Source organism: Oncorhynchus tshawytscha, linkage group LG19 (assembly GCF_018296145.1).
Source record: "Oncorhynchus tshawytscha isolate Ot180627B linkage group LG19, Otsh_v2.0, whole genome shotgun sequence".
Taxonomy (NCBI): Eukaryota; Metazoa; Chordata; class Actinopteri; order Salmoniformes; family Salmonidae; genus Oncorhynchus; species Oncorhynchus tshawytscha.
Window position 1 is genome coordinate 31,923,095 of NC_056447.1, and position 11,776 is coordinate 31,934,870.

Here is an 11,776-nt window from a genome sequence, read left to right on the forward strand (position 1 = left end):
GTCTGGCTCTTTTTATGCCGGTTTTGGAGCAGTAGCTTCTTCCTTGCTGAGCGGCCTTTCAGGTTATGTCGATATAGGACTAGTTTTACTGTGGATATAGATACTTTTGTATCAGTTTCCTCCAGAATCTTCACAAGGTCCTTTGCTGTTGTTTTGGGATTGATTTGCACTTTTCACACAAACAAATGTTCATCTCTAGGAGACAGAATGCGTCTCCTTCCTGAGCGGGTATGATGGCTGCGTGGTCCCATGGTGTTTATACTTGCTTACTATTGTTTGTACAGATGAACGTGGTACCTTCAGGCGTTTGGAAATTGCTTGTCTTGGCTGATTTCATTTGATTTTCCCATGATGTCAAGCAAAGAGGCACTGAGTTTGAAGGTAGGCCTTGAAATACATCCACAAGTACACCTCCAATTGACTCAAATGATGTCAATTAGCCTATCACAAGCTTCTAAAGCCATGACATAATTTTCTGGAATTGTCCAAGCTGTTTAAAGGCACATTCAACATAGTGTATGTAAACTTCTGACCCACTGGAATTGTGAGAGTGAGTTATAAGTGAAATAATCTGTAAACAATTGTTGGAAAAATTACTTGCCAAAACTGTAGTTTGTTAACAAGAAATTTGTGGAGTGGTTGAAAAACGAGTTTTAATGACTCCAACAGAAGTGTATGTAAACTTTCGACTTCAACTGTACATACGATTCAGATAACAGATTCAGATATACCACCTTATATATTACAACACTTAAATACTCAAAACAGTGCTATTTACAAGTGTACACATATTACAATCAGATGCAAATACAACTGCCTTTGAACTAAACAGATGCCTTGCCTATCCTTAACCTACATTACTATATCATATGAATCAATGTTCTTTAAGGCTACCAAGGCATTTTGTGCTTCATTGCTCTTGCCAAAATTGGTTCAATACTATGTTAAAAATTCACTGCCATTATAGAAGGGATAGTGCGAAATAAAGTCATAATGCTTTATTAAATATTTATTTCTACAAAACAATTCCCTCCTGCTAACTGAGTAAATATCCAAAAGATCTATAACTTGACCCATTCTAAAGGCATTACCCAGAAGAGACTAGCCGTTTTGGAAATAATGTAATGTCACAGAGCATGAAAATGTGGTATGAAGTCTATAAAGACCTTTCAGTCTGTCTACTCATCACATCTCTTTCTTGTCGTTTTGGTCGAATAGCGCACGAATGTCCAGCATGGCCTGTCGAATGTTCTGTCCAAAGCGGTACGAGTCCTACAGAGAAAGAGACAGTTGTTTGACCTGATAAAGATCCAGCTAGATTGTCATTAAGGTAGTATGTAAGTGCTATATACTCTATGGTTCATCATGTAGTGTGACACAATGGTCTCACCGTCTCAGGGCTGGAGAACTTGCTGGAGATGTGGAATGTGATGAGGTTCTCTCCTACAATGATGTAAGAGACGCCATAGCCGTCATCAGCCACCTGGGGGCGCAGGAGAGACGGTACCAATCACCCCTAACACTGACTACTTCATAGAAGTCAGAAGCAGACATAGAAGAAGTAACAAAGGACACAATGGCAGTAGGACTTGAGAATCTGGTCCCAGCTAATTTCTTAATGTGTGTTGTGTGCGTGCGGCAGACTCACAGGGCCAAACCCCCCTCCTGCACCCACGTATCTTGGGAACTTGTTGATGTCGACCATGTTGAGCTGCTGTTGAGGAGTCTGACTAGTGGACAACCTCCAGGGCTCTGACAACACCTACACAGGGGGAAGGGGGAAAGGGGGGGGGTCAATTGAGAAGATGGGTAAGTGTAAATCTCTGATATCATATCACTTGGCTGCCAAAGTATAATTTAAGACATACAGTGCCTTGCGAAAGTATTCGGCCCCCTTGAACTTTGCGACCTTTTGCCACATTTCAGGCTTCAAACATAAAGATATAAAACTGTATTTATTTTTTTGTGAAGAATCAACAACAAGTGGGACACAATCATGAAGTGGAACGACATTTATTGTATATTTCAAACTTTTTTAACAAATCAAAAACTGAAAAATTGAGCGTGCAAAATTATTCAGCCCCTTTACTTTCAGTGCAGCTTTTTGGCAACAACGCAAAACGTTATGTTTGGTGTAAAAGCAACACAGCTCATCACCCTTAACACACCAGCCCCACTGTCAAACATGGTGGTGGCAGCATCATGGTTTGGGCCTGCTTTTCTTCATCAGGGACAGGGAAGATGGTTAAAATTGATGGGAAGATGGATGGAGCCAAATACAGGACCATTCTGGAAGAAAACCTGATGGAGTCTGTAAAAGACCAGAGACTGAGACGGAGATTTGTCTTCCAACAAGACAATGATCCAAAACATAAAGCTAAATCTACAATGGAATGGTTCAAAAATAAACATATCCAGGTGTTAGAATGGCCAAGTCAAAGTCCAGACCTGAATCCAATCGAGAATCTGTGGAAAGAACTGAAAACTGCTGTTCACAAATGCTCTCCATCCAACCTCACTGAGCTCGAGCTGTTTTGCAAGGAGGAATGGGAAAAAATTTCAGTCTCTCGATGTGCAAAACTGATAGAGACATACCCCAAGCGACTTACAGCTGTAATCGCAGCAAAAGGTGGCGCTACAAAGTATTAACTTAAGGGGGCTGAATAATTTTGCACGCCCAATTTTTCAGTTTTTGATTTGTTAAAAAAGTTTGAAATATCCAATAAATGTCGTTCCACTTCATGATTGTGTCCCACTTGTTGTTGATTCTTCACAAAAAAATACAGTTTTATATCTTTATGTTTGAAGCCTGAAATATAGCAAAAGGTCGCAAAGTTCAAGGGGGCCGAATACTTTCGCAAGGCACTGTATAATGGTGTTGACTACACAAACACTCAGAAGCGAGCTGACCTGTTTGAGGAATGGTGAGTCGATGTTGAGGTACTTGGACATGATGTAAAGACAGAAGAGGTGTCTGTCGATGCCAGCGCCTGTCATGGCCAGACGATACATATTCTGGTGTTTGTCTGCAGCCTTCCGGAAGAGGTCCAACCTCTGGGCACTCTGCTCACAGAGACAACAACAGATGATATTTAATCAAAACCTAAAAAACACAACAGATAGTGCAGTGGTGACCAGTCCTCCACCTGCAGAGCTACTGGGTTTGCAGGGTTTTGCTCCAGCCCTACTCAGACACACATGATTGTACTAATCAACTGTTTATCAGCACTTTGAATACCTAAATCAGGTATGTTAGTGCAGGGCTGGAACAAAAGCAAAACGTGCATAGCCAGTAGCTCTCCAGAAGGAGGGTTGGTCATGCTTGCTCTAGAGGACACCCACCTCTGGCTAGATAGGTACAAGAAACAGACATTTGGGTCCTGGTCACCTAGTTCTCAGTCAGAATGACCTGAGCCTCACTGGCAGAGTTACATCATGTCACTGTCTATCAGTAACTCCCACAGACAAGGCTACTCACCTGCAGTGCTGCACCCACACTGTGTTTAACCACAGATATAGTCAAACATCTGATGATCTATATCTAACATGCATAGCATGTATGTGGAAGGGAACTGTTACTGCTCCTGTGCTGTCATTAGTGCATTCTATATTGCCTCTGAAATGATTAACAAAGGTACACAGTAAGAGAGGTGTGTGTTTAAGGTGTGTGTCCTCACCTTAGTGTTCTTGTCTTGCATGGCTCTGACGAAGGCTGTGGACTCTATGGTGCAGGAGCGAACCGTCTCTGTCCTACCCTCCCGGAACATCCGGGTCATCGAGGCCTCATACGTCAGACAGAACTCCCCCTTATCCTACAATACATAGACAACAAATACATTCAGCTTATTAGAGACATGATATTGTTTGTCTTTTGTCTATTCATGACTCTCACACACACACACACACACCCTGAATTGAGCCAGCTGCAGTGCTAGCTGTATGAAGGCATCAGGACTGGTCCTACTCTTCTTGATCAGGCCTTTCCCAAACTCATCAAACAGACAGCCATGGAAGTCCACGTCATCAGCTATCTCCTTGGCAACCATGTAGGAATCCTCAATGACCTCCTGGCACTGAGGGATGAGGAGAGACCAGAGAACAGAAAGGCTCAGACAAGACACAAGACAGCCTGTAGAAACTACTGACTGGTCTACTGAACACAATAAACTAGCTTTTCCTCTTTACTATAGCTACAACTTTTGATCCCAAACACATTAGAAGCCATACCTCCAATGGAATGTCCCATTGTAGTTTGGCGGTGGGAGGCAGGCCCTTGTTGATGTCTCCTTTGCAGTGTCCCTCCTCTGTGTAACCCAGATGGAAGCAGTCTGTTGCTAGGACGTACTACACAGAGACAGCAGCACAGCAACCATTAGATTCACACAACACACTTCCCAATGAATCACACCATGTCATATATTGTGTTTTAGAATAACATGTTTGTAATACATCATTAATACACCATCAACAGGGCCGGTTCCAGACATAAGCGGTCGCTAGGGGGCCCCCGACCCCAAAAAAAGGAACTCAGTCAGGGTCTCAACTAACTGTTCAGAGTAAGAATAGTAGAAAACACCAGGTGCAATTAGCTGACACAGCCATGCACATTTTTTGATTTGTTGTTAGTCTAGCCATCTTGTAGTAATCATGGCCGAATACCGACCGGGCACGTGCCCAGGGGCCCTGACCTCCTGGGGGCCCACATAGATTATGTTAGTCATTCTCAATCAGATGTCATATTAATATGGGGCCGCGGCTTTTATGGAGCGATGGGTAATGATGCTTTGTGGGTGACTGTTGTTGATGTGTGCAGAGGGTCCCTGGTTCGCGCCGGGTATGGGCGAGGGGACGGTCTAAAGTTATACTGTTACAATAAGTCATGGAAAATTGTGTAGAATTTGTGGAAATTAGCTTTAAAACTGCAGAAATGTCTCTCCACCACCTTCAAAATAGGTAGAATTGCAGGAAATTAGATATAAATTGTACATTTTTCACCACATTTTTTTTTGCCGTGAGCATCAATAACATTACCTCCCACATGTGTCCTACAATGGGAGCGTCTGCCCACGAGTGTTCTGCATTGACCCCTAGTTTACCATTCTTATAAGCGATCAGGGTGAAGGATTTGTCAAACCACCTGAGAGAGAGAGAAGGCATATCAGGTTAAACACTGAAACACACATCATAAAGGCAGTGCACAGAAAAGCAATATAGCACTAAACTATCCTCACTGAAATAGGCCTACTTTACAACGCATCTTTTTTTCTTTTCTGTCCCGTCTCACCTGTCATAACACTTCCCATTTGTCTCACCTGTCATAGAACTTCCCATTTGTCTCACCTGTCATAACATTTCCCATTTGTCTCACCTGTCATGACACTTCCCATTTGTCTCACCTGTCATAGCACTTCCCATTTGTCTCACCTGTCATAGCACTTCCCATTTGTCTCACATGTCATAACACTTCCCATTTGTCTCACCTGTCATAACACTTCCCATTTGTCTCACCTGTCATAACACTTCCCATTTGTCTCACCTGTCATAACACTTTCCATTTGTCTCACCTGTCATAACATTTCCCATTTGTCTCCCCATTTGTCTCACCTGTCATAACATTTCCCACCTCCCATTTGTCTCACCTGTTATAACACTGTTATAACACTTCCCATTTGTCTCACCTGTCATAACACCTCCCATTTGTCTCACCTGTTATAACACTTCCCATTTGTCTCACCTGTTATAACACTTCCCATTTGTCTCACCTGTCATAACACTTCCCATTTGTCTCACCTGTCATAACACCTCCCATTTGTCTCACCTGTCATAACACTTCCCATTTGTCTCACCTGTCATAACACTTCCCATTTGTCTCACCTGTCATAACATTTCCCATTTGTCTCACCTGTCATAACACTTCCCATTTGTCTCACCTGTCATAACACTTCCCATTTGTCTCACCTGTCATAACACTTCCCATTTGTCTCACCTGTCATAACACTTCCCATTTGTCTCACCTGTCATAACACTTCCCGTGCAGCAGGGACTTGGCGTACAGGTCCAATGATCTCAGCTTGTCAGGGTCGTAACCGTGTGCCTCGTCGTCAAGGGTGAGGAAGAAGGCTGACGTCTCGATGGCCTCCAGAGAGGCTTTGTTAACACCCTGGCTGAAGTACTTCAGACGAGACCGCGCCCAAGGAACTCTGGGAGAGGATAAGAGGTGGACATTTTATTTCTGATGTGTGTGTGTGAGGAAGGAGGGGAGGTTGCGCTTTCGTGCCTATATGTGTGTATACCTGTTGCCGGCTGTGAGGGCAGCCAGTTTGAGTTCCCCAGGCTGTGGCACCGTGGTGTCGTCGAGGATCCTCTGGAACTGAGTCTCCAGCTCAGAGGGCCAGAGGTGACGCCCCCCGTAGTACAGCCACACCTTAAAGAAGCGTCCCTTATGGTACACCACCAGGTGCTTCCGGTCACTCAGGTGCTGAACAAAGTCTGGACCAAGGAGTAGGAGAGGGATGAGGACATAGAACATTATGAGGGGGAATGCACACTTCTCTTGAATGAAAGTTTTTGTTTAAGATGGTCAGAAGATGTGTCTGACACAAACTCATGTTCATATTGATTCATGAAACTACCCAACGATAGTTTGATAGTGTTATGCCCCCAGAAGGCAGCAGTGTGCTCACCTGTCTCTATGCCAGGGATACGTGTGGTGTTGAACATCCTCTCCATCTGATAGGAACACATGGGCACCACCCCCAGAGCCCTCAACTAGAGAGAGAGTATGCCAAACAAAAAACATTGACTGCAAAGATAAACAAACCATACAACTCTATGCACAAGGACTACATTTAAAAGTCCAAAGCAGCCATTTTTATCACCACAACAAATAATTTCTGGGTAACAATTAAGTACCTTAATCTAACCACTAGGTGGGGGGTAGTCTAGTGGTTAGAGCATTGGGCCAGTAATTGAAAGGTTGCTGGATCGAATCCCCGAGCTGACAAGGTAAAAATCTGTTGTTCTGCCCCTGAACAAGGCACTGTTCCCCACTGTTCCCCACTGTTCCCCGGTAGGCTGTCATTGTAAACAAGAATTTGTTCTTAACTGACTTGACTAGTTAAATAAAATAAAAACATGTATAAACCTTACTACTATGCTTGGTCAAAAATGCACAGAAAAAGCTTCTTAGCAAAGAGCAATTTCTCAAGCAGGAATTTCGCTAGGACTGTCTGGGAGTGGTCTGAGTGGGGAGGGGAAAACTGAAAACTAGCTGTTAATGGAATCCTACCAAAATATGCTGACAAAAACTCTTAAATATCTACTCCGAATTATGATTCAAAGATCTTTGCAGAAAGAATCGGGTGACAGCTATAATATGACCACTTGACAGCCGGTGGTAACATAACATAATGGGTTCATTTCATGACATGTTTTAATCACTTAATATATCATCAACAAAATTGTTATCAGTAAAAACACTAACTATTTGGTAGGTCTACCTTTACTTTTTACCTCTGTGAACTTTCATTATCCTCCCTCCTCATAAGAGATATATTTTCTTTTTATCTCAAAGATATGTGGGTATTTGGTCACAGAAATACAATATATATGAATTAACCTCTTGAAACTAGGGGGCACTATTTTCATTTTTGGAAAAATAACATTCCCAAAGTAAACCGCCTTTTTCTCAGGACCAGATGCTAGAATATGCATATAATTGTCTGTGAGTATAACAGAACTGATATTGCAGGTGAAAGCCTAAGAAATATCCAATCAGGAAGTGACTCATGTTTTGAAACCGTTGTCTTCCTATGCACCCCCATTGGCCACTGAAAGGGATATCAACCAGATTCCTTTTTCTACGTATTCCCTAAAGTGTCTACAGCATTGTGACGTAGTTTCACGCCTTTATGTTGAAGAATGAGCGTAAACGACTACATTGCATAAGTGGCCAGCTGAGGGCTCTCAGAGTGATTCTTGCGTAAAAGACAGAGGTAGTCATTCTTCCTCTCGCTCCGACTGAAAAGCCAATTGTCCCGGTTGATATATTATCGAATAGATGTTTGAAAAAACTGTGATTTCATGAATATGAATATTTTCTAGTAATATTTTTTGACCGTTGCGCTATGCCAATTAGTGTAGTTGATGACAATTCTCCCAGATCCGGGATGGGTAGTTCTAAGAGTTAAACTTACAGAAGGCAAATCATTTCTACAAAACAAAATATAAGTGTTGATATTTGTTATTGTGTTTTTATGTATTTCTAATACCTTAAATTATTTTTCTGCTAGATGTTTTCTAGGACCTCTTTTCCATGAGTTTGACCAAAGATCTAAGCCTTTGCTTATTCCTAATTTTTAGCAGAGAAAATGTATATTTGCCTTAATTTTTCAAAAAATAGACTCTTAGCTTTCATTTGACACCAAATTTGATGTGTTCCTATGGACTTCATATGTTAGTGCTCATGGGGCATTTGAAATGGAAATGCCCAAGACCAGAAACAAGTCGAAGGCAGTGGGAGGAGGATTTAGGTTAACAGAGAAGGAGGGAGATGACCTGGGTTATTTAAGTGGTAGAAAGAGGGCTGAGGGCCAAAGGGGAAATGGGGGAGGGAGCTGAATACTCTCAAGGGTACAAAGAGGGAGGGAGAGGGGGTGAGAGAGACAGAGACAGGGGTACTCGTTACCGGTGCATGTTCTCCTCTCTCTAGTTTGCGTCGGTACTGCAGCATAGCGTGAACCACATTCCCTGCCCGAGCTGCCTGTCTGTGTGTGGGAATCATGTACAGCAGATCCTAAAGCAGATCATCAAATACATCATTAGGTAAAGGTTACTGGATACATCTCAAGCAATGCCATGTTCCCTGTATGAGTACCCATATAGACATGTCTTACCATGGCGTAGAAGTTACTGTTGACCATGATGGGACTCCTGCCTCTCAGGTAGATGTACTCCTCCCACCAATCACTCACCTGTAAAAACAATCTATTACAATCATTTGTTCTAAAGAGCACTTTGAGCACTCACCAAAACAACTTAATAAATAAAGTTACTACATTATCGTTTCATGTAACCTGACATCACACTTCAGAATACGTACGTAGTTAGTAGCCCACCAGGATTTGAGGATGAGGTATTTCTGGAGTTTGGGTGCCTCATCTCTCTTGAAGTCATTGGCCACCACCTCCATCTGGTTGTACTGCTCATCATCCAGTAGGGGGCGCACTGACTCCAGGTACTGCAAGGTCACAAAGCGATTATATGATATAATACTGATATGTAGTGTACATATATGGTTCTACACTGGTCCTGGTCCATCACTTTCCTGAAAAAATTTGATCCGTTTCATATTGTATTTAATCTAAGCATATGAGACACATAACCACCTCTCTCTCACCCTGGTTATGGTGTCGTCCACGCTAGGCACAGGTAGTCTGGGTAGGGAGGCCTGGAAGCTGTAGAGGAGAGGTCTGCGCCCAGAGAACATCTTGACCAGACTCTGAAGAGAAACAACAGAATAATCAAATACTCATAGATGACAGTAAGAGCTCAGAAAATATATTGTCTTGATTCTGAACTATAAGTGAGCTGCTCTTTTGGTCATGTTTCTAGAGACATTTGACAGACGTACCAGCCAGAGTTTGGTGCAGAAGCTCATTTTGCCGTGGGACTCAAAGATCCAGGCGTGGTAGGAGAGAAGGGCCTTGAGAATGTACCTCAGCATGAGGATGAGAGAGAGCCACAGGCCCGTGGCAAACAGGATGGCACTCAGCACTGTCTGGGTCTGCACTGTCATGTAGTCACTGGAGAGAGGAGAGAACCTCACATCTAAATGATGTTTATTGTCCTTTAACAGAAAATTCTATCAACGGATACCCACAGTTACATACTTAATCTGAAAAAATATTCACCGCTCTTCCCCAATGTCTCTTCATCATTATGTTATTTGCTCACTAACCTGACAGGCAGGGTCCTCTTGATGGTATCTATCATTCCCAGTGATGGGTCTATCCTGGCATACATGGTGCTCATGATGGCTATCACAGCGATCAGCCAACTGGATGGGCTGGCAGGGTAGACCCCTGTCAATATCCCATTCTGAAATAAAATAATTTCATGTTCATTTAGATAGTTAGCCTACAAACAGACCAACAAGGCTATTCCTGGATGTGCTAGCCTATGTCCCAGCCAAGCACTAGGCTACACACACCTGATTCAATCAAGGCCATAATAATAACTTGAATCAGTTGTTTTAGTGCTGGACTGCAACAAAAACCAAACTAGCTATCAGGTTCAGGTTTGGTAATGACTGTAGGGCTACTTAATCATTCGAAAACAAACCTTAAATCTTATGGCGCGCTTTATCCATGATGTCACTCCCGACAGGTAGATGTGTTTGAGTACCTCGCGGCTCAGGTGGAGGTCGATGCCATCTGGGGTGACGGTGAACTGGAAGCCAACCGCCTGATGTGCCTCCGCCATTCCGGTGACGTTGAAGACCCTGTTAAGAGAGATAGATAGACAGAGAAGTTGAACTTCAATTGTTTACACAAGTGAATTTATTTGAAAATGTTTGCTCTTGCACAATTATCCAACCAAACCAACTTTAGGCTAATGGATGGATGTGGGAATCAAAGTCAACCCTTAATCAATTTCTGGTGAGAGAAACAGGGCTGCATTACCACATTTGCTACCTCCTTTTTTTGATGTTGTTGCAGTTTTAAAGCTAATTTCCTGGAATTCTACACATTTTGCCATTGCTTATGAGGTGTTCATATGCCTTCTCAGGGGCCACGTGGCACATGCCCTGTGTGCGCGTTCGGTAATCCGGCCTTCTTGTAATTTCAGGGATTTGTTAAATATTTTCTAACTGTATGTGGAGGTCATAAGTCTGTTTATGTTGTGGCCCGGTTGACTGAAAAGTGGGCTTGAATTTCTTTTTCCATGTCATATGACGGGCCAGCAGCTAAGTGGGGCAAAGTTGAAATGCCAGATATAGCCTAGGCTACTGGCATGCGCTCAGATGTAGGACTGGTTTAAAAATATAAACACTGCAGACTAGGAAGAGCATGTGAGGTCTACTACACCACAAACCACATAATGAAACATTTTGCAAGGTGAATTCATCAAAAAATATTCCAATAAATAGGCTTTGTGCCACACAAATATTGTGTGGCACAAGGAGCCTACACAATTACTAACTTTTGGCTTGCTTTGTTTGTCAAACATCTGAAATGCACAATAGCCAGCACCAACAACAAATCCATATGGTATCTAACTATACTAGGCTACAGTATTACATACATTAGTGTGTCATGGACAGCTACAGTAGCCTAAGAAATTACACATTATAGCAATCTAAAAACCAAACATTCAGTAATTCCATACCTTTTTGCTTAGGGATTCAATTCAAGCTTGCTGAAGTGAAACAGAAGAAGGCCTTGACTGTGGTTTCTCTCAGTGGAATTCCTCTGGACTGGGGCTGAACCTCTCTGTGTTCTGTGTGTGATTCCTATGCCCTTGAAGTGGCTTTCCTCAGGTACTGAGAGCAATACTATCCCCTATGCTTTCTCCCTCCCTCCCCCCTCCCTCTCTCTCTCTCTCTCTCTTTCTCTGTACTTCCCCTATGCCCCCCTCCCAGACTTTTCTATCTGTAACTGGACACTATCTAGAGCTAGACTGTAACCTCACGTGTCTGCTGACCACATAGTGTTCAAACCCCTACAGAGTACACCTATAAATACATTATGTTGATTCATCAATCTATTTACACATA

The 11,776-nt window shown here is 42.8% G+C and overlaps 1 protein-coding gene across 1 annotated transcript; it reads right to left on the reverse strand.

Annotated features, from left to right (window-relative positions):
• Nucleotides 1-635: 635 nt before the first annotated feature.
• Nucleotides 636-11,564, reverse strand: cpt1b (carnitine palmitoyltransferase 1B (muscle)). The gene is made up of 19 exons (XM_024379617.2): nucleotides 11,389-11,564; nucleotides 10,342-10,501; nucleotides 9,959-10,098; nucleotides 9,632-9,803; nucleotides 9,398-9,499; nucleotides 9,101-9,238; nucleotides 8,895-8,972; nucleotides 8,687-8,794; nucleotides 6,684-6,768; nucleotides 6,294-6,489; nucleotides 6,015-6,200; nucleotides 5,032-5,137; nucleotides 4,228-4,344; nucleotides 3,909-4,073; nucleotides 3,678-3,812; nucleotides 2,911-3,063; nucleotides 1,649-1,762; nucleotides 1,391-1,483; nucleotides 636-1,272 (listed from the first exon to the last, which is right to left on the reverse strand). Exons 2-19 carry the CDS (start codon nucleotides 10,480-10,482, stop codon nucleotides 1,186-1,188), a joined length of 2,316 nt encoding a protein of 771 aa, XP_024235385.1. The 5' UTR covers nucleotides 10,483-10,501; nucleotides 11,389-11,564; the 3' UTR covers nucleotides 636-1,185.
• Between the last annotated feature and the right edge of the window lie 212 nt (nucleotides 11,565-11,776).